At 39.6% G+C, this 26777-nt stretch overlaps 1 protein-coding gene across 3 annotated transcripts in view; it reads left to right on the top strand.

Moving 5' to 3' along the window:
* Nucleotides 1-26777, top strand: part of KIT (KIT proto-oncogene, receptor tyrosine kinase) — a 104056-nt gene that overhangs the window by 38610 nt on the left and 38669 nt on the right. For all 3 annotated transcript variants that reach the window (XM_064285791.1, XM_010595683.3, XM_003415883.3), the window contains exons 2-7: nucleotides 9572-9841; nucleotides 12487-12768; nucleotides 14008-14144; nucleotides 17411-17582; nucleotides 21398-21587; nucleotides 24044-24159. In XM_064285791.1, coding sequence (XP_064141861.1) covers nucleotides 9572-9841; nucleotides 12487-12768; nucleotides 14008-14144; nucleotides 17411-17582; nucleotides 21398-21587; nucleotides 24044-24159 — 1167 coding nt within the window. The remainder of the gene's footprint in view (nucleotides 1-9571; nucleotides 9842-12486; nucleotides 12769-14007; nucleotides 14145-17410; nucleotides 17583-21397; nucleotides 21588-24043; nucleotides 24160-26777) is intronic.

Genomic DNA, 26777 nt, shown 5'->3' with positions numbered 1-26777 from the left:
GCAAGAATGTTTTTGAGCACTTGTGTGGTTTTCACTGAGCTCATACTCCCCCTCCCTGAGTCTTATTCTATTTCCAGTATCATCTACTTGTTTCTTAAAGTCTCGTGGGTGTTGTGGGCAATTACTAGGATCTTTCCATCTTGGTTTTCATCCAGCTGATTCCTATGGGGATATATAAGAATGTCAGAACCAGTATGATATACAAATCATTAGATTTGTATTACGAATTGTGGTTAAACTATATGAGAACCAAAGAGTAGTTGAACTGCCATGTAGAGGGTTTATCATTTGTCACAGCTCTTCCTGCCCTACTTCCCCAAAGCTAGAAGAGGTCTCTCTACGTGAGTTTCCTTCCCCACCATTATTTTGCCTGGTTCCTTATATTTGTGTCCATAGGAGAAAAGATTTTGAAATAACTTCCTTACTTTCACCCTCGGCTACATATAAATCCAGTCTTTGCAGGTTTAGACATTTGTGAAGGGTGTAAAGACCTTAGGAAGACCATTGAGACACTAGATTATAGTAATGGTTGGCATGGTCCAGCCACTGTTGAAGGTGGTTGGGGACTTGCTGTTGTTAGGTGCTGTGGACCCAGATCTGACTCAGAGCAATCCTATGTTCAACAGAACAAAACTCCGCTGGGTCCTGCTTCATCCTCCCTCACAGTTGTTATGCTTGAGCCCATTGTTGCAGGCACTGTGTCAATCCATCTTGTAGAGGGTCTTCGTCTTTTTTGCTCACCCTCTACTTTACCAAGTATGATGTGCTTCTCCAGGGTTGGGGATTGGGAACCGGTAAATTGTTTCTACTTACACATTCCAGATTACTGAGAACCTTCTACAGTAGAAGCCTGATCTGAACTAATCTGTTAATTGATAGACCATAAAAAAAAATATAGGTATATCTCATACATTAAGTCCCTGGGTGGTGTAAAGGATTAAGCACTTGACTGCTAGCCCAAAGGTTGGTTGTTTAAATCCACCCAGAGTCACCTCAGAAGACAGACCTGGTGATCAGCTTCTGAAAGGTCACAGCCTTGAAACCTTATGGAGCAGTTCTGCTCTGCACACATGGGGTGCCGTAAGTCAGAATTGACTCCACGGCAATTAACAACAATAGCAGAACATTTGAACATTTTGTTTGCACTTAAGAAAAGAAAGACAGTTGCCTGTTTTTTGCTGGAGGGCCAAAGTCTTTTCATTGAACTTTGGTGGACCAGTTAGAATTCTGAGTGGTGTTTTGAGCTGTCAAATCCTTGTCATACACCACCCAAAATTTCTAACTCTAGTTTTAAGTGTAGTATTTGTGAAAGAATCTTGAATGAAGAATCCAAGTTTTTTTTTTTGGAATTGAAGGTTCTCCCCCAAGTTGTACTAATACTTCACCCACATTTAAGTCAACAGCAGTCTTACTTTAGTTGAGCCACTTTTATGAAGTCTTTCTTAGTTATCATAGAACCAACCTCTTCCCCCACCACCATCACATACTCATATTTCATTAGTTTTCATAACATGTAATTAATTTATACATAATACAATATCAAGTACAACTTCCATAAACAGATTTGGGAATAAAACCAAATGACTCAGATAGTGTGAGTAGAACAAGGATGTATTAGAGAAGAGCCTAATAGCCTTGAGCAGTCATCAGTGTGGCTTAAAGGGAAATGAAGAACTTCTAGGTCTTTATTCCTAGAGGATATAAAGAACTTCTACTGTACGATGGACTCACATACCAGCGATGAAGATGGCACAGGACTGGGCAATGTTTCCTTCTGTTATACATAAGGTCACATGAGTCAGCTGACTGAACAGCAACTAACAACAAAGTATGAAGATGAAAGGAAGTTGTCCTTGAGGAATGTGTGGGATAAATAATGACAATACTGTTTTTTTAAATGGTATGTGTCTTAGTCATCTAGTGCTGCTGTAACAGAAATACCACAAGTAGATTTAACAAAGTTTATTTCCTCATAGTAAAGTAGGCCAAAAGTTCAAATTCAGGGCGGCAGCTCCGGGAAGGCTTTCTCTTTCTTTGTTGGCTTCTTTATGAGTCTTCCTCCAGACTAGGAGCTTCTGCAAGCAGGGACCCTGGGTCTGAAGGCCAGGTTCTGCTTTCTTGGTGGTATGTGGTACCCCCTCTCTGCTCACTTCCCATTTCTTTTTATGTCTTAAGAGATAGAAGGTGGTGCAGGCCACACCCCAGGGAAACTCCCTTTACGTTGACCAAGGACATGATCTGGGTAAGAGTGTTACAATCCCACCTTAATCCTCTTTAATATAAAATTACAATCACAAAATGGAGGACAACCACAGGATACTGGGAATCATGGCCTAACCAAGTTGACACTTATCTTGTGTCAATCCATGACATTATGATTTAAAAAAAAAATGTCAAAGGGCTCATATAAAGAGCCTGGGTAGCTGAGAAAGTTTTAGAATTCAGCTGGGCCTTGAAGAATTTTTTGGCACTGGTAAAGGGGGTACCCAAAGCATGTACCTGAAGAGGTTATAAACTGTGAGGGTATGTTGGCATTTCTTTTGTCTTGAACTATTGTTAAAATCTTGCATTGTTGACTGTCCATAAGTGCCTCCTTCCTTACTTATGTTCTTTGAGAGCAAGGACCGTCTTCTAGGTTCAGCACCTAGTAAGTTGCCTGGGAGAAATATTTGCTGAATCGTTCCTGGAGTTCCTAGCCCGGAGCCATCATTCATTTAGTAGTTGGTCCCCAGAGTGGTGGGTTTTGCCATCTATCATTTATTTTTTTTTTTTGGCTCATTAATTAACATGTGTTTAGGGAACAGAAAATAACTCTTAGTATTAGCCTTAAAGCCTTAGCCAACCATAATTAGGGAAGTACATTTACTTATGCAAAAAAAGTCCTGATGTAGAAATGTGTAATTTCAGAACTACTTCAAAGCTCAGTTGGTGGAATGCCTTTTTGAGTTATATAACTTTTAACATGAATCTCTACTCTTATTGTGAGAATATTATAACAACATTCAAGACAGTTTGGAAAAAAAGAGAATAAATATTACCTACAGCGTCACCCTAATGTAATGTCTGTTTTCAGTTCATAGTGTAATTTGGAGGTTGAACTTAGAAATGATTTATTTTGAAAATAGAACCCTGAATGCTTCTGGAGGTAATTATTTTAAAATTCTAGAAATAAAGCATAAGGTAATGATCTCAAGTATGGAGGCCCTCTTTTTGGAGGTATCCATAGGGATCCCTGGGTGGCACAGATGGTTAAGCGCTGGGCTGCTAACCGAAAAGTTGGTGGTTCAAACCCATCTAGAGACATCTGGGAAGTAAGGCCTGGCAATCTGCTTCCAACAGATCACAGCCTTGAAAACCTTTATGGAGCAGTTCTACTCTGCACCCATGGGGTCGCCATGAGTCGGAATCAACTTGAAAACAATCAACAACAACAATGCAGTTACAATTGATGACTTAAATCATTCTTTTCTTGATGGTGCAGTAGAATTGACATCTGTCATCTTCTGGGGATAGCGCAGTGGACTGTTGATGTCTGTTGTAAGAGGTGGGGTATTAGGAGTCCATCTTTCCTTCCATCTTTTTTTGTTTGGGGATATTGAAGGGAATGTCTTTTGTAACTATTCTAGAGAAGAAAATTACAATTTAGAATGCTTACTCTGAGGGCTCTAAAACCTTAGAGTGGGTAAGACACACACATAGACCACTGGTGAGCCTCAGTACAAACCAAAGGGGTGGTATGCTGAACATGTCACGGGAACTTACTGAGAATAGTAAGTTCAGGTCATTGTGACCTGAAGTGGTTAGGGAACAGCATCCATGAAGAGGCTGGCCTTAAGCCAGGCTTCTAGATGACAAGGAGGTGAGCTGATGGAGTAGCTGTGTCCTGTGGACAAAGGAAGACAGATGGGCGTAGCAAGGGAGGAAGAATGTGGGTGGAATTCTTAGCCAACCAGCCAGCCTTAAAAAAAAAACAAAAAACCAAAACCAGTGCTGTCGAGTCGATTCCGACTCATAACGACCCTACAGGACAGAGTGGAACTGCACGATAGAGTTTCCAAGGAGCCCCTGGCGGATTCGAACTGCCAACCCTCTGGTTAGCAGCCATAGCACTTAACCACCACACCACCAGGGTTTCCAGCCAGTCTTAAGGGTCTATCTTTTTGGAGAGACAGGTTGGATCCAGAGGAAACCGCTAGAAGTTAACCCATGAAACTGCTTTTTGCAAATTGTACGGGGTGTCATTGTTAGCTGCCACCACCACTGTTACGGTTTCTGAGTCTGGAGAGGGGGAATTTAATTGAAAGGTGGCGTTTGAGGCTGATGGATCTGACAATGTTATGAGGTAGGATGAGATGGTGGGTTAGCAGAGACTGGTGGCAGTGAGATCACTTAGGAGAGGATGCTATCTCTCCGGTGAGGTGGTAAGTTGACTGGATTGTACGAGGGGCAGCAGGAGTTGGAAAGGGCTATAAGGCTGTGGTCAGGTGCTGAATGCAAGGTTGCTAGGATTTGCTGCTGGGGAGAGAGAAGTCAGACAGGATCTTGTTTAGGAGATGATAGAGCCTTCATATTCCTAAGTAAGTCAGAACTGATTTGGATGGATCATAAGAGTTCTGTTTCTAGAGTAATTGTGTCTAACATTTATATGTGCTTTCTATATGCTGACTCAGCAGCAGCTAACAGTAACAACATGTGCCTAAGCAGGAGTCCCTGGGTAATGCAAACGGTTAACATGTGTGGCTGCTAACCGAAAGGTTTTAAGTTTGAGTCTATTTAGAGGTGCATCTGAAGAAAGGCCGTCTGAAAAAAGCCATTGGAAACCCTATGGAGCACAGTTCTGCCCTGGCACTTGGGGTCACCATGAGTCGGAGTCAACTCAGTGGCATCTGGTGTTTGGTTTTATGTGCTCAAGCACAGTTCTAACTGCTTATATAACAGCCTTTGAAATGCAATAGGTGCTGTTACGATTGCTAGTTTATAGATGAGGAAACTGAGGGAGAGCTGATTAGTAACTTGCCCAAGGGTTACATACTTAGTAAGTGGCAGAGCTAGGACATAAATCTAGATAGTCTTAACTTCAGAGCCAAGCTCTTACCTGGTATGCTACAATGCTTTACTGCCTCACTATAATATCTAGCATTTATTAAAAACTGCTCAGTCCTGTTTTAAGCTCTTTGCATGTTATTACCTCCTTTAATTCTCATAAGAATTCCATGAGATGGAGAGGATATTTTTTTTAATCCTCATTTTCCAGATATGGAAACTTGGACACAGAGAGGTTGAGAAACCTGCCCGAAATCACACAGCTAGAACTTGCCTACATTGCCCCTTGGGTCTTGGGAAGTCAGCAATACTTGACTAGATTGTACCCTTAAGATGCCCTTAAGATCCACTCGTGCAAAAATGGAATTGATTGAAATATATTGCAATATAAATTCTTTAGAAGATATTTTGGAATGAATTTACTATCATATTGGACATATTCAGTTGGAACCACTCATTTTTTAAAGGGCATAAATAATTGAAATAATAGCATCTCCCTTTATTGCTGCCACCATCTTCATTATTTAATGCTTTGTATGACTGTGAAAATAATCTCGCCCACTCTGTTTCCATATTCTGGCTGCTTGATTTAGATGCTGTGCCGAGTGGGCACAGATAGTCTCACTCTATTTAGCACTTCTCATGTTGGTGCTTAATAACACTTAATGATTATAATTGACGTCATTGTTATCTTCTGCAAATCAAGACTGCTGGGAGTGTTTTTGATCTCTGGTGTACTTTGGCTTGAAATCATAGGGCTATAATTGATACTGCAGTTGAAAGGCATTCGGATGAAATATTCTTCTGGATGATAAATTGAAATTGAGACATGACTGGTCATCTATGCACATATGTAGTTGTTAGGTGCCATCGAATTGCTTCCAACTCATAGAGACCTTCCGTACCACAGAAAGAAACACTGCATGGTTGTGTACCATCCTCACAATCGTTGTTATGCTTGAGCCCATTGTTGCAGCCACTGTGTCAATCCATCTCGCTTAGGGTCTTCCTCTTTTTCACTGACCCTACTTTACCAAGCATGATGTCCTTCTCCAGGGACTGATCCCTCCTGATAACATGTCCCAGGGATGTAAGACACAGTCTCACCATCCTTGCATCTAAGGAGCATTCTGGCTGTACTTCTTCCAAGACAGATTTGTTTGTCCTTTTGGCACATATATGACTGATTGTATATCCATGGACTGTCTTCCTTCTACCTTCAAATGTGAACCAAACCAGCTGATGTCAAGTTGATTCTGACTCATGGCGGCCCAATGTGTATCAGAGTAGAACTGTGCTCCATAGGGTTTTCAAGGCTGTGACCTTTTGGAAGCAGATTGTCAGGCCTGTCTTTTGAGGAGCCTCTGGGTGGGTTCAAATTACCAATCTTTTGGTTAGTAGCTGAGTGCTTACCTGTTTTGCCACCCAGGGACTCCTCTTTTCTTTCTTGTAACTCTGTTTTGTTACAAATTTATTTTTCTGCCTTTTGCACCCATAGCTCTCCAAGGAGAAAGCTACACTCTCAACCTTTAGTCCTGGAGCAAACAGAAATTTCCTCTCAATTACAATTGTACTCTTGAATTTCCAGTGGTCTCTTTCTAACTAAATTTGGGATCTTTCGCGTATTGCCTTTGATCTCGCTGAGGCATTTGCCCTCTGAACCACCCACCCTCTCTTTAAAACATTCCAATGTGTTGCCTTCCTTGCCACTTCTCTTTGTTGTTGTTAGGCGCCATCAAGCCTGTTTTGACTCATAGCCACCCTATGTACAACAGAATGAAACGCTGCCTGAACCTGCACCATCCTCACAATTGTTATGCTTGAGCCCATTGTTGCAGCCACTATATCAGTCCATCTCATTGAAGGTCTTCCTCTTTTTCGCTGACCCTCCACTTTACCACTTCTCTGTAGCCACCCCCTTTCCTTCTGGTGGTGATTTGGTCTTCTCTGGTGACACTTTCCCTGGCCTCTTGACTGGAAGGGCCCTCTCAGATTGGTTCTTGGTCTCTTCCTCCTTTTCTTCACAAGCCTTTTCCCTTGATTATCTGATCCTGTCTTTTGACTTTACCAGTTATGTCTATACCACTGGCTTTCTTGATCCGAATTTCAGGTTGGAAGCAATCATTTGCTGAGAATTACCAATGGCACCTGTGAACTGGTCTCTGCCTCACTCATCCTCGTCTCTGATCATGTCCCCATCTTATCTCCCAGTTCTCACACATGCCAAGCTCATGGCTGATTTCCTGGACATGGCTTGCCCTTTGGTGCCCTTTTTGCTGTTTGCCTCCTCGCAGCCCCTTCCCTCACCTGGCTTGGATGGCATTTACTCCTCCTTCAGAACTCAGGCCTGTTCCTTTCTCCGGTCTTATATGTGTGTGGCTGTTGTTGTTAGCAGCCCTAGAATCTTTCCCTGACTCATGACAACCTCTGGCACAATGAGATCATTTCATTGTGATCCATAAGGTTTTCGCTGGCTGATTTTTATGGAAATAGATTGCCAGGCTTTTCTTCCTAGTCTGTCTTAGTCTAGAAGCACTGCTGAAACTCGTGCAGCATCGTAGCAACACGTAAGCCTCCGCTGACAGATGGCTGCTCATCCTTTCTTCTTTGTTCTGAGCTCTTTACTGTAGATTCTCATCACTTCTGCTTGGATGAAGACCAGTGCTTTTCACTGATTTCCTTGAATCTAAGTGATTGGTGTCTCATTGTGCATGTCACTTTTCTGCTGGGGGTAGGGGGGAAACCTGTAGTGACTCTACATGGTCTCTGATAAATCCCAAGTATTTATACCAGGTGTTTGGGAACCTTGATGATCTGGTTCTATCCTGCTTAGCCTAGTTACTCTGTCCTCTTATGTTCTCCACAAAACCAAAAAACCAAATCCATTGCCATCAAGTCGATTCCAACTCATAACGACCCTATAGGACAAAGTTAGAACTGCCCCATAGGGTTTCCAAGGAGCGGCTGGTGGATTTCAACTGCCAACCTTTTGGTTAGCAGCCGTAGTTCCTGTTCTCCACAAGGAACCCTATTTTCTAGCCAGCATGGTTTCTGTTTAGCTCTACGGGCCTCATGTGGCAACCTCAGTACCAACTCTTCATACTGTCTCCTCTTTCTTCACCTCTTATGATTCTGTCAAGACCCCTTACTTTTTTTTTTTTTTAAATAGACTATTTATTCAGAGTAGGTTTAGGTTTACAGAAAAATTGTGTGGAAAGCACATTTACCCCCTCCTCTGCACATTGGCCCCCTATTAGTGTCTTGCATTCCTGTGGTTCACGTACTACTATTGATGAACCAGTACTGGTACATTACTATTAACTAAAGCCATAGCTCACATTAGGGTTCACTCTTTCTGTTGGGTAGTCCTATGGATTTTGATAAATGCTTAATTAAATTTCCACCATTACAGTGTTATCCAGAATAGCTTCACTGCTCTAAAAATGCCCTGTGCTCCAACTATTCACCCTTCTTCCCCTCTCCCAGAACCCCTGGCAACCACTGATCTTTTCACTGTCTCTGGTTTTGCCTTTTCCAGAATGACAGGTAGTTGGAATCATACAATACAAAGCTTTTTCAGACTGTCTTCTTTCATTCACCCCTTACTTTTTCTTCAACTTAAATCAAAATCTTGTAGCCATGCTTCACTTATTCTGGCACTTAGGTAGTTTGTTCTTTAAGCCCCTAGAATGTGTGTAAGGACCATGTGTCATACTTATTGGATTTTCCTCAGCACCTAGCATGATGCCTTTGCAGATCATAATTCATAAACAGATATTTCAATAAATGAATGGATAAATAAATGAATGAATTGGCAGCTGTGAATTTTCTAAGGTTCAAGTTTAATATTCAGAGTCTCCAGCTGGCATCTTTAAACTTGCCTCCTCTTCCAGAACTGTGACAACTGTCTAGGCATCGTGTCGATCAAGCCGAAATGCAGCATATGCCTTGGAATGTTTCATGATCTGAGCTTGAAAATGGGATTGTACTTAGGCCTTATTGTTTGGAGAGTTTTAGATAGTTCTCCTTTTGATGAACGCTGCCACATATGGAGAATTACATAGAAATAACTGTATTCACACAGCTTTAAGAAAAACAAGCTCTGTCATGTACCTTCTTCCAAAAGTGTGACAGGCCGATAGTTTTTTTTTCCATAATGTGAGATTTTGTTTCTGTTGTTTCTAAGCCTGATTTCAGCATGTCAGTGCCATGTCGATGGCCCATATTCAGAATGGAAACTTGAACCCCATTGCATGTTTAACTCAGAGAAGTTCATGACGTCTACCAAGTCTTAGCTTGCACGCCACATGTGACCCTTAGGAATTATTTTAGGATGACAAAAAAGTAATAATTTTGTAGGTGAATTTCAGAAACTTCAGACAGAGCTATCCTTCCAGCCATAAATAGTAGGGCAGCTCTGTCCTATTTTTATTGTAGAGTACACAGAAGATGGAGATCAATACTGGAAGAAATGCTTTGTTTGGCCAAGGCACATCGTACTCAACATGCTTCTTATTTTTCCTGGCAGGCTCTTCTCAACCATCTGTGAGTCCAGAGGATCTGTCTCCACCATCCATCCATCCAGCAAAACCACAGTTAATAGTCAATGTGGGAGACGAGATTAGGCTGCTGTGCACAGACTCAGGCTTTGTCAAGTGGACTTTTGAGATACTGGGTCAAGTGAGTGAGAATAAACACAATGAATGGATCACAGAGAAAGCAGTCGCCACCAACACAGGCAACTATACGTGCACCAATGAAGGCGGCTTAAGCAGTTCCATTTATGTATTTGTTAGAGGTAAGTGCTTGGCTTTCTTTGATGCTATGCTTTAGAGAACTTAATATCCTGTTCTTAATTTTGGGTGACATATAGATGACCAAGCCGTAGATAAAATATTACCAGTTGGATGTAATAAACCTGAAACAAATTTTCTCCATCTTTTGATATGTAGTGGCTTGGCTATGACACCTAGCTCCGGGTCTGTAAGGCTGTGATGCTTTTCCTAATGAAATTACAATATGTTTAGCCCATTTGTCCTGGTGCTCCGAGTAAACCCTAAGAATAAATTAGGCCCTATGGGAAAGCTGCATTTTAATGCCCTGAGATACTAGATACTCCCATTTACTTAAAACACTTTAGGCAACCAAATGATTCTCTAAAGGCCTAAACGGACCAACACTTGAAAAGATTTGACCCATTCTCAGGGAGTAAATTCCAGAAGAATAGCTTGATCAGCTAAGCACCCCATGTCCTTCGTAGATTCTTTGTAATGTCAGTTTACTCATTTCAAAGATTGTGACCTCTTAGAAACAAAGAAAAAGAAATAGTTGTATTTTAATACCACTTTCCTCTAATGAATTCTGTGTTTGCGTATTTAACGTCTCTGACAAGAATAGGTATCTGGTGGTATCTTTGCTGATGTGGGAACTGAGGTCCTGACAGCTTCAGAGACATATCCCAGTTGTAGGAGAAGAAATAGAGTCCCTGTTCTAGTTCTGGGTTTATACCTAGACTGGTGCTGTCGTTGAAACAGGCCAAGGTAGGACCTTATCCATAGTGTTATGGAAGAATGATGGATAAATTTATCTATCCTAGATTGGAGATTTACCCAGTAACATTTGGATAAGATTGCCTGCCCTGTCTGTCTTATATAATTGTGGGTAGAGAGATAGAATTGTGCAGCCTCTAGTATGGTGTACAATGCTGACTCACATGTAAGCTGTAAAGAAGATTGCCGTGAAGTTGACTATATGCCTCTCTTTAGTCTACCAGTTGCCCTTTCTTAGGTGCATAGCTGAAAAGACATGTACAATGATAAGCCACAGTTTAGTCTCTGGGTATGATTCCATAATTGTTGAGCCAAACTGTGTGCTTTTCTTAGCATTCAAGGTGAAAACACACTGGAATTTCCAGGTGGTAATGAGTATCATTCTGCTTGTTAATAGCACAGATAGATAACTGCGTAAGTGAGGAAAACTGCTGAATTAGCAAAATCGCTAGCACAGAGCTCACAGACTTTCTTTCTAGGAGAAGGCATCCTCAGTAACTTAGAACTATACTTAATTATTACTGATTGAAGATGTTTGGACACTTAAGTGTTCTATGTTACAGCAGTGAACAAAAGCGGGGCTTTGTTGTAGGAGCTATACTCAACTGACTGAGAAAGAGTAGATGGAAAAATAACAAACTTGGACTGTAGTTCAACCATCATGAGGTAATTTGATCTCAGGATAAATTAGTAAGGCTGGGAGATGCGTAATTAATTTTGGAAGACTTTCAAAATTGGTCAAAATTAAGTAATAAAGTACATTTAAGTGATGTCAAGTTCATTTTTGTGGACCATCGGATTTCCAGATGGAAAGGACATTACAAAACCAAATTTTAAACAAACTCTCTCGGCCTAACCATATACAGTGAAACCTATGAGAGCTGGAACTTGACAGGACTGCCTTGTTTTTCCAGGTCTCATAAATTTCCCACCTTTGAGAGGGAGCTTCTTTACCACTCTTCTCTTGTTTGTTTTAGTGGAAAATATTTGTGTTTTCCTTCTCTGACAGGTTTCTGCTTTACAAACGTTCCGGCTCTCGCAGGTTTTACTGTATCTGTATTATCATTACACGGTAGAGGGTGGCAGCCTATGGCCTATACAGAATCAGCTTTGTCTTTGCTTATGTGAGGTTCCAGTTGGCCTGAGGCATCCCCAGTCCTGCCTGTTGTCCTGGCATGATTAATAATAGTGTATTTATTTGTTGCAGCATTCCTGAAACTCACAAGCTCCTTTTGTGCATTTGAAATTATTTCATTTGCCAGCTTACAGATGAAGAGAGTTAGGTTTACATGTCATTTGGCCTGCCGATAGCTTTCTAGATTCTATTCAGATGCTGAGAGATTCAGAACACCGGGAACTCTGAAAGGGGCCCAGGTGAGGTTGAGAGGAAAGAAAACCTTTCCCTATCCCTGAGAGGAATCATCAAACTGACTTATTGTTAGAAAAAAAGTAACTGTTGTAATAACATATTCTCAGAGTTATAAGAACTCAAACTTTGGTGTCGGTCAGATCCGGGTTTGGGCCCTTCTCTGCCATTTTCTGGCCGTATCACTTTACCCAGTGCCGTCTTTAGGAACGCTGCTTTTTAATGCCTGAGTTTCTTCATCTGTAAAATGGCAATAATGATAGTATCTACTCTGTAAGGGATGTTTTAAGGATGAAGTGAGATGAAGTGTGGAATGGTTCAAGTTTAGTTCCTGACACACAGAAAGAGCTTAATAAATAGTAGATATTATTATTTGAATACATTTTGCTTTTGCTTGCAAAGAAAAAGGTCAGTGGCCATTTGAGCCACTAGGAATTTGTTGTCATGAAAGGCAACATCTTAAATGTTTTTTAAATGTGTTCCATGCCTGTGACCAGTCATGCAGACTAATTTTTGATATGCTTATAGATCCTAACAAGCTTTTCCTGGTGAGCCAGCTGCTGTACGGGAAAGAAGGCAACGATGCATTGGTCCGATGTCCGCTGACAGACCCAGAGGTGTCCAATTACTCCCTTAAGGGTTGCAAGGGAAAACCTCTTCCCAAGGACTTGGTCTTTGTCTCTGATCCCAAGGCTGGTATCACTATCAGAAGTGTGAAGCGCACTTATCATCAGCTTTGTGTGCACTGCTCTGCAGATCGGGAGGGAAAGTCAGTGCTATCAGAGAAGTTCATCCTGAAAGTGAGGGCAGGTATGGGCCCTTTCTTATTTTCTTCTGGGATTTGGAGACTCTATTGATTTGAGGAAGACTTCTCTCTTAATGGAGTCCCTTGGAAGAAAGGCCTGACAAACTACTTCTGAAAATCTGCCATTGAAAACAGTATGGAGCACAGTTCTACTCTGACATACATGGAGTCCCTATGAGTTGGAGTTGACTCGATGGCAACTGGTTTCTCTCTTCACATTGGCCCATTTTTATGTAGTAAATCAGGAAGGCTGTTTATCAAGAAAGTACCCCCCAGCTTCAAAATAATGTCCTTTGCTTGTGAATTTTTTTATCCCAGTCCCAACCCTACATGACTGTTCCATGACTTTTATCTCATCTGTGACTATTTGAGGTGAATGTGTCTGTAATGGCTTGACATTTGGACTTTACTGGGGGCAGTAGTTAAACCTACTGACTGTAGGGTACCTCAAAGTTTCATAAATATAAGAAATGGTCCTTCCAAGAGAAACCCATTGGGAAACTTTATGTACCCTGTTTGAAAAGATTAGCATACAGGTTATTCACTCCTTGATTCACTGTTAATATGTAAGTTGACTTTCTAGTCACCTAATTTATTGTAAGGCACTCTCAAACTGTTTATAATTTGAGGAGGAAAGTACCAACTGACTAAGGGCCTTGTTGTTGTGGCGTTATATACAATATTTTGGAAGATAATCTAGGTTTTGTACCTCAAAGATTATCTAATTCAATGCCGGATGGCATTCAACTACTCAGTATAGATTTTATAAAGGCTTTTGAAAAAGTATGCTCATTGAAATTAAGCAAAGTGTGGTTATTTAAAATCTGGAATTTTCAGAAATGAGCAAAGTATTATTTTTACAGTGCATGTTGAAAGACACCTGTTTGGTTAAAAAGATATCATTAGTTGTATGTCACGTCCTCATCAAACCATCAAGAGTTGTCTGAGGTAAAGATTAAAGTTTGTTTCACCATGCCAGGGCTTCCACCTGTTTTGAAAAAGCATCGTCCAGAAGCTTATAATCTCCAAGTAGACATTCAGAGCTTTTTCAAGCAATATTAATGAATTTACTTGAAAGATAGATGATTTAATTGCTGATGTCTTCAGATATGCAAGTGATACAGATATGTGTTATTACCTTACTTGATATTTTATTTAAAGGATGACAGTTGAAAAATGATGAGTTAAAATTTTATGCTGTGTTAGAGCAAATTATGTGAGGGCCACACTTCTTTTTCTTCTAGCCATCAAAGCTGTACCAAGTGTCTCTGTATCCAAAGCGAGCTATCTTCTCAGGGAGGGGGAAGAATTTGCTGTGACATGTACAATAAAAGATGAGGCTAGTTCTGTGCTATCGATGTGGATAAGGGAAAACAGTCAGGTAAGTGAATTGTTTCCTTCATTCTGTGGGAGATTTTAAGGTTTTTCTTTCAAAGGTCCATGAAGGGTGTCTTGGGGATGGCTCAGCTGGTGTGTCTGTCTGAGGTGGAATTGTCTGGGAGTGTGTTAAGATGCATATTTTCCCCTTTGACACCTCCATATGTAAGTATGCATGTTCAATATCACTGGCAAATAGATGTCATTTTGTAAATGCATCTTGAGAAAGTTGAGGGAACTTTTGACCCATTCTTTCATGCCTTTTTTCTGAATGACTTTAGCAGGGAAATTAAAAAAAGAAAAAAAAACAGAATGATAAAATGTATAAATAACTTGGTTTAAAGATACTATTGATATTATTCAGGCCAGATTGTTAAAAATATTGGAAAAAGTTGCTGATTTTTTTCTTGCATATTTAAAAAATGATAAATGCTCTCAGATATGAATCAGGAAGCCCTTCCCTCCCCACAAAGGGGCTTGTCTAAGTAGTTTGAGAGATGGTGTTCTTTTTGTATGGATCTGATTTCTTCCCTTGAGGCTGGCTACCTGAGATTAAGTTGCTAATGGTTTATTATTTGTTTTAAATAGTTATCTTTAATATGAACCACTTGGACATGTTTAGGTTCTGATTCATTTCACAAATGCATATTGAGTGACTACTATAGGTCTGATACAGTGTTAAAAACCAAAAAAAAAAAAAAACCAAACTCGTTGCCATCAAGTCGATTCCGACTCATAGCAACCCTATAGGATAGAGTAGAACTGCCCCATAGAGTTTCCAAGGAGCACCTGGTGGATTCGAACAGCCAACCTTTTGGTTAACAACTGTAACTCTTTAACTACTATGCCACTGGCATTTCCAATAGAGTGTTAAGCATATCTTAAAATTAAATACATCTTAGTCACTTTTTTCTTCTTTTCTAAATACTTAGATTAATAGCAAAGTCTTTAAAATGTCTAATTTCACTAATATTTTGCTTGAAATTCCTATTGCCTGAGTTCTCAATATATTTTTTTGGGGGGGGGGAATAATCTTGGCCATTTAGTTAATTGACTATCACAGTAGTTTTTTTAAGTTTTCAATAATTTTTTTTTGAATAATCTTGGCCATTTAATTAACTATCACAGTAGTTTTTCTTCCTGATACACGTATTACATTGGAAAAAAAGAAATAATATCTTTTCTTTCTTCTCCTCCTCATGCCCTATATTCAACATTGGCAATTTCATGCCTGTTTAAAGAATTCTTTTCTAAACAAGTAACCATGGTGATTAGCATAATGCAGGGACATTATGATGGTATTTATGTAGACCTGTGATGGATGATACCTTGCTAAATGAAGCTTGCCATTGACTAGAAGAATGGATTGTACCGCAAACCAATGGTTCAGAGAAATAAGTTCAGTTTTCATATCATATAATTTAATAAAAACAATACCTAGGTATGGAATTTTGCCTAATCTTATAGAACACAATCCCAAATTAATTGACTTTCTATAATCCTTGATTTCAGCTGAGAGAGAATGTATTAGGGCCTCTGTATAACTTGAAAATTACCCTTTTTGAAATGAGAAATTAAATTGCCCCAGGCAGTTTTGTTCTGAACCATTTTTCCCAGGAGTCCTGCATGCCATTCTCAATTAATCCACTGGCGCTAGATGATAAGCCTTCAGTGTTGGAAGCTCTTTGGGGAATTCCCAGTGTGTACCTCCAAGGGTTAAGAAAAACCAAATCACGGCGGCAGACAGTATGTGATGTGTGACTTGCAGATGGGGCTCGTGGCTCTATGCCAAGGTTTATCCATCAATCTTTTATTGATATACCTTGGCTCTATTTGGAGCACTGTTAGCATGATTAGCACTATCAAATGATTTTAGAAAACTCATAGTGTTTGATTGTGAGAATTTAGAATAAGTTTAAGTCACAATGAATATCTGGGTAAAATGAAGTTTTTGCAACTGTTTGTTTTGAGCCTAAGAGAATCTCAACACTTGTAAAACCCTTGGTTTGCTTCTCTAATGCTGCTAAACTCTACTGTTTTTACTTGCTTTTAATTATGCTCTATGACACTATTGTAAATAATGGTCTTTGGGCTTGGGTATTGATATTGCATCACTTGTGACCAGGTTATTCCTTGAGACTCTGACATGTTCAGTGTTCCTGTGTAGGCCCTCTAACTGTTAGGACTCTTGTAAGAACTAGAAGGGAAACAAAAAACCTTAAATCTGAGATTTGGAATGTTATATGTCCATTGTCGCTCTGTCCTTGTAGAGGAGACAATCTAGACTTTAAACTGGAAAAGGCCAGTGTAAAACTGTGCTGTTGCGCCTTCTGAAGAGTTGGTTTTTTAAAGTTAAATGACAGATTTTTGCCAATTATTAGAAGGATCTCTTAGAAGGCGGTAGCTTCAAATCTATATAGTGTTTCAAACTGGAAGGGCCTTTAAAGACCCTCTTTCTTCTCCCTTGACGGCTACTCTGCCTTACAGGGTTGCTATGAGTCAGAATCGACTCGATGGCAATAAGTTTGGTTTTGTTGGCTGTATTTTATGTTATGGGTTTTCTATGACATTTTAAATGCAAGAAATCTTTTCATGTTTTACCTTTAGGCAAGTAAGAGTTAGAATTCACAAGGGTAAATTCACAAGCTTTTCTTCTCAGCTAATGCTTAAATAATTTGGGGCCTGGCCATATATGTCTCATACCTTGCGGAACTGCCTTCAGTAGGATGAATTCAGTAGGATGAATTACCAAATTAGTTGTAGTTATGCTTATAACTTGTGCTTATGTTTTTATATATGAAAACTATACATGTTAATAAAACAAAACCTTATTGTCAGTAACAATATGTTTTCTTTCTACTATTGGAATATAGGATAGAAAAGGCTGAAATATATAACAGAAAATACTGATATCACCCAAGTATGCTGATTCATAGTGTAAGAAATCAGTATTCTGTAATATTTATAATACAGTAACTTTTAAAATTTAGCATTGCAGTTTGGAGTTATGTATATCATTTTTACTAAGAAATATATTTTCATGTTTTTTTTTTCCAGTCTTTAATAATGACTAACTTTCACTATAACCCTGTATTATGAAGTGTTCCAGTGACAAACTTGTCATGATGTTTTATTATTCTTACTTCCCTGGTGTATAATGAATGCTAATATGGAGAAGTTAATTGCTGCTATTTTTAATTTATCTATGAAAGATCCTGAATATAAATTATATGGTAATCTTTGATTCTTTTTCCCCCCTTCCAAAACCAGCACATTAAAGCACAGGTACAAAGCACGAGCCGGCATAAGGGTGACTTCTATTATGAACGTCAGGAAACGTTGACTGTCAGCTCAGCAAGAGTTAATGATTCTGGAGTGTTCATGTGTTATGCCAATAATACTTTTGGATCAGCCAATGTCACAACAACCTTGAAAGTAGTAGGTAAATATCTCTATGGGAATGTATAAGTTACTGGTAAGAATGAAAAGAAATTACTAAGTAGTCTCTTTTTTACGTAAATGGAATGTTGAGCAGATTCTAAGAATTTTATTATCAATGAATGAATGAATGAATGAAAATTTTCTTTGTGGCCTCTTCCATGAGAGCACAGAAGCAAAAGGTACCACTTAATAGAAGCAAGTGGAAAGATGTAACTGAAGTTGTTCAAACCTACCAATCTCTCCGCCTCACCAAACTAAGCATCAGTTGAGCTTTTTCAAAAATCTGAGTCCTTGCTGAAGGACTTGAGTTTGGAAATGGACACAGGTTTTCTCTGTTAAGGAACACAGATGCTTAGAGCCTAGAGTATGTCTCTGGATCTTCTGGCTGTTTTTGCCACTCTTTGGCTTCAGTTCATTGCAGCAAGAAGGGCTGAATTGGGCTTCTCCTCTCTACTAACCCCCTCCACCTCACTCGTATCCTCCAACCCTAAAGTTTGTACCATAATCCTTCAGGAAGGAAGTCCACTGTGTCATGAGTCATCGGTTCTACTATGCATTAAACTGGAACATGGTAATCTGTTTCCTGACAGTATCACATCTGGTGTGCACAATTGGTTCAGCCTTGTCTTCCCCATCCTAGAAATCTTGCTTAATATTTATTTTCCAAGTATCTACTAAAAGAGAACAGAGTGTAGTGGGGTACTTCCTATTGTTGATTTCCTGCAAGTAATAAAAAATTACTTCCCACTTTGCCACATTTTTTGCCTTTTGAACATGGTTTGAATTTAATCTATTTTCTTGTCTTTTTAATGCAACTGTATTCTTACGGCTTTACTTTGATTAAATGCTTGTAGGGTATTGAAATTTTTCGTCATGAGCAATAATAAAATGATGCAGTATTTGTTTTAATTTCTCTCTACCCTCCACCAAATTTCTTTGATATCTATATGTAGCCATGTTGGAGGTCTCTGATTTATCCCACAATAATGTCATTCATCATTTTGGTGTTTCTGCCGTCATAATGGAAAGTATCTCACCAGACTGAACACAGAAAAGACCCTTTACTTACAATTATAGAGTCAGCACGCACAAAGAGTACTACTTGTCCCTAAATGTGATTGTGAACCATTTACTAATTTGAATAGAAGGCTATGCTTTTAAAATATTAAACTCCATAAGTGCTAATTTGCTAAATTGATTAGGGAGCATGTTGATATATCAGCTTCAGCTCCAGAAAGCAATTAGTAAGGTTGTTTTGAGCATATTGTTGTATGTAATCTGATTTTTAAAATCCATTCATCAATTTCCAAGAATGTTACTGCATAACTGGAAAGACTTGTGGCAGTGAAACCTGAATCTGGTTTTGTATTGTTTTAGGAGTGGGTTGGGGTGGGACAAGAACACGAAGAGACAAAGGAAGAAGTAATTTTTTAGAGGCTGGGAGTAGAATTTGGATACAACATGGTAGGGAGAACAAGGCTTTGGGATCACCCTGACCTGGTCTTGAATTGGGGCTCTGCCACTGACCTTTCTAATGCACCCTGCTTTAACTCTGACTGCGTTTTCTCTTCTGAGAACCACAGCCTCTTAACTCCTAAGGCTGTGGAAAGGAGAAAAGGCAATAGATTGTATAAAAGTGCCTGGCATTAGGGTTTGCACTTGATTAAACGTTAATGCATTGCCGGTTTCTTAATGCGGAAGTGGTAGGGAAATCATACGTTCTGTTATAACCTACCCACGTGGAGTTCTCTGATTCTGATAATTCTTTCATTTCATGAATTTCAAACTTTGTAGGACTTAAAACTATACTGAGCAAATAAGACTATAGAAGTGATCGTGAAAGAAAAAATTTCAATGTAAATATTGTTGTCTGAAATATTTGAATATTTTGCATTGTCTTTGAATTTCTGACCTTGTCTTTGAATTTCTGACCTTGAGGACCTAAACATGTAATGCACTATTCAAATGAAACATTTATTCCCTAAACATTCACCTAAATTAGCTTAAATAACGGTCAGGAGATATCATTTATGATTCTGGTATTAAAACAAGGTGACAGTTTCCATTTCTCCCCAGTTTTCATTTTCACGATTTTTCATTCTCACCTGAAAAATTTTTTAATTGGCACAGTGGGCAAAGGAATAGTTGGACTCTGTTTTTGATTCTGAATTTATAGGAGTTCAAAAACCAGTAAAGACTATGACAACCTCATGTGGAACTTCACTATATTTAACCAGCTAGCAGCAAAGATAATAAATAACCACTTGAATTTTATAATTATTTTTAAATATTAAAAAATAAGTAGAAGAATAAAGTTAAAATTGCCCCATAATCCCACTAACTTGATGTAATCATTTTTAGGACTGATGTATTGCCTAAATATTTATACGTAATGAGTTTAAGTTATACATACGATTTATTCTATCTCTGTCTCTCAACTTACTGTCGAGGCTCTAGGGTATGGTGTAGTAAAAGGCCAGCCTCAGTTTCTCACAGACCCGTGTTCAAATCTAGTCTCTGCCATTGGGTAGCTATCTATATGGCTTTCTAGGCCCAGATCTTTTTCATCTCTAAATTAGGGGTTATAAGACTTATCTTTCAGCATTATAATAAGATTAAATGTTTGCTATAATTATCTAATAAAATAATATATGATAAAGTGATTTTTTTTTTTAAAGTGATTAGGGCAGTTTTGTGCACATAATAAGCATTCTATAAAATAGCATTGATAATTATTTTATTTCTTTTTTGTTCAAGTTCTTTCTTAACTTATTATAGTATAACCAGTTGTAAGGGCTGCATGATGCTCTGCTGCTTGGCTGTACCATTATTTAACCAGTTCTTATTTTCTCATTTGTGAATTATTACAGCTAGTGTACACAAATAGTACTTCTTTTTGCATGTAACTTGTCCACCCTGTTAAGATGAGTTCTCACATGAGAATTATGTAATTAAAAAAAAAAAAAAAACTTTTTCTAAATGCTTTTTAAAAGTTGTGCCATTTTACAGTGTGCTTCTGTTATCACACTTGCAAAACCATTGAGTTTACTTTATAGTAGTTTTTTTTTTGCTATTTTTAATAATAAAAAGTGATGCCTTGTTTTAATTTAGTTACCAGTTTAGCTGAATGCTTTTCCATCTGTATTTTCCTTTACTCTTTTTCCTGTTATTTTAACTAATTTTAATAGATAGACATTAACAATGTCTATGTATTTAAATCAGTCTCCTATAATTTTTTTTCCTGCTGCTTCTGAAGAGCCTCTCCAGAGGTTTGATAGGAGTCAATTCTGTTGTTCCATTAAAAATATGATTTGATTGTTAAAATGCTGTCCGATACATCTTTGACATAAAGTGATGAGAAGACCTAAGTTTATTTTTTTCTAAATACTAAATGGCGTTCTTTCAATGTTTTTATTGAATGTTAGTGTTTTCTTTCCCTTTTATTGATTTGTGGCACATTTTTTTTAATCACATATACAATTACGTTGGGTCTGAACATTAGGTGTTTAATCTAAATACTTTTAACCTAATAAATGTCAAGACTAAAAGAATTTTAAGAGGGTCGCGGGTCTTTGAGATGGCTGCTTGGGAAGTAGATGGGAGACTAAGCAGTCCAAATGTGTGCCATTTTTAACCTTATGACAGTGATTGTACAAAACCAAAATAAAATCTAAAATGGTCAGTTAAAATTCTCTTACTTGTTATTGTCAATTAATGCTGAAAATTAGTCAATTAACTTTGTAATTCAAAGGTGAGGTTGTGTTCTTTGTCAGGCAGTTGGAGCTAATGGTTTCTGTTTTATTCTGTTATAATTAGATAAAGGATTCATTCATATCTCTCCCATAATGAATACTACAATATTTGTAAATGATGGAGAAAATTTAGATTTAATTGTCGAATACGAGGCATACCCCAAACCTGAACACCAACAGTGGATATATATGAATAGAACCTCCACTGATAAATGGGAGGATTATCCCAAGTCTGAGAATGAAAGTAATATCAGGTAAGAAAAGGGACTTACCGCCCATTTTCCACTTGGCTTAATGGCTCTTTCTGTGAACCTTTAAATGTATGAGAAGCCACTTGATATAGGAGGAAGTTTGGGGCTGCCTTCTATTCTCATCTCACTTCTTCCATTTTGCTGTGTTCAGAGCAGAAAAAAATTTCTGTGCCTCAGTTTTCTCAGTTGTAAAATGGAGTTAACCCCTTCTTTCCCACAGCTCTGAGGACATTTTCAAAGCATATATACTAGGGACACAATGAATAATTCTCTTCAGAGAAAGAGGAAAATTAATCTGTTTAAACTATAAGAAAACTAAGGATCTTTAAGTAGCTTTGGGCCAGGTGGTGAACTCAAGTGCTTTTACATAAGTCATGTCATTTGATTTTCAAAACAGTTATAATAAAACAATAGTAAACACTTTATATACGCTGTATGGGCTTTTTCTGCCAGGCACTATTCTAAGAACCTTAGGTATGTTAACTCATTAATTTTAGTCTTCACACAGCCCTGTGAGGTAAACACTCCCATTTTCCCTATTTTTATAGAAGAGGAAACTGAGGCACAGAAAGGTTAAGTAACTTGACCAAGATCAAATGGCTGATAAGAGGTAGGGGGCCTGGATACAGTTTATATGTTTTTCCAGTCAGAAGGCCATTGGCTGTTGTAAAAATATGAGTGAGAGAGGATAATGTCTGGGACCAAGAATGAAGGATAGAGGGAAGAGGATGGATTTGGGAGGTGTCAAGCCTACCTCCTTAACAAGACTCGGTAATTGGGGGTGTGGGAAAGATATGGGGAGGAGCTGAAGAGGCCTCTTAGGAGTCTGGTTCCCTCAGTGGGCTTGGATGGTGAGTGGTAATGCCATTCACTGAGAGGATGAGGGCAAGAATGAGGAGAAGGATCATCAGAAATAACAAATTTCTGAGGAAAGGCAGTGGGTTCAGTTTGGGCTTTGTTGAATTCGAGGTTGACTGTGGAGATGTTCAGGTAAGATATATTCCATAGAAGCAGAGGTTGAGACAGGGATTCACATGCAAGTGATTTATTAAGGGAGCAGTCTCAGAGAGAGACCTGTCAGGGAGTGAGAGAAGCAGGATGGGAAAGGGAAGAGAGCTGAGGGAGCAAGGTGGTGGTTTCAGGTGAAGCTGAGCTTCAGTCTGGTCCTAGGGGAACTCGAGATGGCCTTTTCCCATCATGGGTCACTCATGGCTGTGGACCTGACTGGATAGTAAACTTCCAAGTAGGTCCAGTCGCCCAAGGGCAATCCTTGGGAGAAGGTTGCGGATGTGAGTCAATAACGGTTGCCCTGAGAGCAGGTTGGGGATGGGGCACAAAATAGCTTCTGTATAGGAGACTTAGGACAGAGAGTCCTGGGCCAGAAGTAAAGACTTGAAAGTTGTGAGCAAACAGCAAGTAGTTGTGAGCAAACAGCAAGTAGTTCAGTGAGAGAGAGTGGATTGCCCAGAGAGCAGTGAGAGAGGCCACTGCATATGTTGCATGTAGGCTGGGGCTGCTCAGTCCTAGAGAGCTCCATCCACGTCAGAGCCCCGTCAGTCACCCCCCTGAGAGTTGTGCAGTGCTCAGTCTACACAGCCAGATCTCGAGGCCCTGCAGGAAAACAGCTTAAATAACATACTGCAGGGGAGACTGAGAAGAAGTAGAGGGGGTAGGTGGAGGACCAGGAGGTTGTGGTTTCATGGAAACCAAGAGAGAAAGTGTTGCAAGAAGGGAGGTGAGGGCAACAGTACTGATCTTCCTGAGAGGGTTCTGAAGAGGGTCTGCATGGGGACAGATGACATGTAAATGCCTGCCTGTCTGGGGGTTGCAGGTGGCTGTTAGAGCACAGTAGACAGGGGAGTTTAGGACACTGCTGAGAGGGAAGTTCAGCAAATGGGCCATGGGCAAAGGAGGAAGTGGTCATGGAGGTAGCCAGGGTTGGAGCGAGAGGCTACAGTCTCTGTGAGGTTACCTTTATGCTTAGTTTTTCTCATTCTATCTTACATTATAGGCATTTGTCTCACTTTTGAAAAAATACATATATGTGTACACACACACACACATAAATATATGTGTGGGTAATATGTATTTGCTAATGTGGATTTTAAGGATCTGTGGTGGCATAGTGGTTAAACGCTAAGCTGCTAACTGAAAGCTGGGTGATTTGAACCCACCAGCTGCTGTGTGGGAGAAAGATGTGGTATTCTGCTTCTGTAAAGATTTATAGCCTTGAAAACCCTATGGGGCAGTTCTACTCTGTCCTATAGGGTCGCTACAAGTCAGAATGGAATCAGCAGCAATGGGTTTGGTTTGGTGGGCTTAATGTGGATTTTAATTAAATGAGTCATTTTTTTTTTCCCTCAGAATGGGCATGTATTTCCAGACAGAGTCGTGAAAAAGACATGCACTCTGAGGCAGGTCATTTGTGAGTGATTGATTTATTGTTCTTTCTTTTGTAGATATGTAAGTGAACTTCATCTAACCAGGTTAAAAGGGACCGAGGGAGGCATTTACACATTTCTAGTGTCCAATTCTGATGCCAACTCTTCCGTGACATTTAATGTTTACGTGAACAGTAAGTAAAATGAATGGCTCCTTATCTTTTGTTTTTTATTATTCGGATTGTAACAGCTGCAGAACTGAGAGACATTGTGTACTATGTAAATAACATTTCATGATAATTTTGACCTTAACAAAGACCTCGTGGCTTGGTGGTTAGACGAGCATGTAAGAAAACCAATTCCTTGTCCTACATTTCACTGACCATATGACCTCGTAGAAATCTCTCAAATTCTGAGTGCTGCCTTTGAAGTAAACTGAGGAGACATCAAAGTTCAAAATAACAGTTGTTGGAGGGAAAATGTATTATTATTGATTGCTGAAATGGGGAACTAGAGGTTGAATAGGAGCTGGATCGTGTGAGAAAGAGATGCTATCAAGCCCTGACGTGATTCCTTTGTTACGATGCTTTCTCTTTTGGGGTTGTGATAGTATTTGTGTTTAGGTTGTTCACCCACTAAGATGAATGCAGTATTGATCCAGCTCAACAGGCCATTACAGAGTACCGTGTGGGTACTGTGGTAGAAGGTGGTTTAGGTGGGAGGATGGCTCTAGACATGGGAATCTGAACAGCCCTGGGTCCTGCCTGGCTACAACTTCCCACCCCCGCTGCCTACAGGGTTCTTGAGAAATGTCTCTGCTAAAGGATCGAGGCCAAGGGAGCACAATCACCAGCTGGGGCTTTTGCCTCCTGTCTCTGCTCTGGGTCCTGTTTACATTTCCAGGGAAATGTGTACAGGAGCCTGCCACACCACATCAGTCAAAGGAAGGAATTGCAAGGGAGTGGCCCAATATATGACCACTGGAATTAGCCATCCTGGGTGTGTGGGGGTAAGGAGACCACCTGAGACATCCAGAGACCAACTTAGGAACCAGGCTGTGCTTTGTGTGTGTTAGAGGTTGGGAATTGGAAGAACAAAGCATGGGAGCCAATTCTATACTCTCAAGGGAGCTTACTTGCTGTATAAAGTGATTTTACCTAATTATCTCACTAATGTTGCAGCTCAGCAAGTATGGTGGGGTGTGTAGTATGATCAATTTATAAATGAAGAAAAGAAACAGCTAGTACGTGGTCGTCTGGACAGGTTTTTGATTGCTACTCTAGAGTCTTTTGCCTATACGAGCATTTCCAAAATTGTGTTTCCTGAATAGGATTTTAATATTTGCTTAGGTAAAGAGGGGCACAGTTGTTCAAACATGTCTCTTTATTACAGGCCTTCTCAGAATCTTTACGAGGCTGATATGTATTATGCTTCCCCAGGAGGGGGCCAAGGGATGGAGTGGATATCTCAAAGTTGTTTGACCACAGAATTCTTTTTCCAGGGAACACTTGTTAATATCTGTGTTCCTTGGAACTGTTTTGATTATATATCTCATTGGCCCTGAATTCAGTTCTCTGCAGATTAATTCAGATGTTAATCAGAGGGTCTTTGTCTATAAGACATGGGCAAAATTATCTGCTTTTGAGAAATCTTAATATTTAAGTAACGTAAGAGGTAATTGTTGGTAAATCAATATTCTTGCAAGTTTAATAAGCATACTGTTCGTACCAAAATTTGTTTTGAATGCTCTAGTGCAGTGCCTCGTGCTTCTCAAACTATCTGTGGGGTAAAGGACCAGTTTTTTTTTAAATTTCTAATTCACCATGGGTCAATTGTTGTTGTTATTCTTGATTGTGGTAGAGTCCATTCTGACTCATGGCGACCCCGTGTGTGTCAGAGTAGAACTGCACCCCATACGGTTTTCAAGGCTGTGACGTTTCTGAAGGAGATTGCCAGGCCTGTCTTCCAAGGCTCCTCTGGGTGGTTTTGAACTGGCAAACTTTGGGTAATAGCCCAGTGCTGAACCATTTGCATGACTCAAGAACAATATTTCTTATAAAATACAGTAAGAGCAAATTGCTAGAAAAAGAGAGCTCTGTGGTCAGACAAGTTTGGGATATACATTCTATTCATTGGCCCCCTTCTAGGGAGGCAGGATACACATCAGCACAGTGAAGCTTCTGAAAAGGTCTGTAGTAAAGAGACATGTTTGACTGCCATGCCTCTCTTTATGAAAAAGAACAGAGGTGCATAAAGATATAAGCCAGGATTTTTATTAGTGTTTGACTCAACAGTCATAAAATTACTCTGTCAGATTGCTCCCAGTTTCTTTCTAAATATTTATTCTTGATTTCTGTCCTTATCACCTGTAGACCTGTCACAGCAAATCATGGACATGACCCCCTCCACAGACCACACTTTTTCGAAAGCTCAGCTGAAGGGAATTTTGTAAGATTAGGTGCTTTGTGTTCCTGGGTGGTATAAATGGTCAATGCACTTGGCAGCTAACTGAAAGGTTGGAGTTTCCAGTCTACTCAGACACTTCTGAAGAAAGGCCTGCCAATCTCCTTCTGAAAAATCAGCCACTGAAAACCCTGCGGAACAGAGTTCTACTTTGACACACGTGGGTCACCATGAATTGGAGTCCACTCAGTGGGCAACTGTTTTTAGGTGCCTTGTGTCTCTTTCTCTCTCTTCCCCTGACTTCAAGGCCATAGGGGTATTTAGGTCTGTCTCTTAACTCCTTTCTTATGCTTCCCGTTTACTGGTGTGTGGTCTGGTCATGAGTCATCGACCTCAAAGTTTCGAAAAT

Source organism: Loxodonta africana, chromosome 5, assembly GCF_030014295.1.
Source record: "Loxodonta africana isolate mLoxAfr1 chromosome 5, mLoxAfr1.hap2, whole genome shotgun sequence".
NCBI lineage: Eukaryota > Metazoa > Chordata > Mammalia > Proboscidea > Elephantidae > Loxodonta > Loxodonta africana.
The sequence above is the reverse complement of the archived record's forward strand: the minus strand, read 5'-3'. Positions and strand labels throughout refer to the sequence as shown.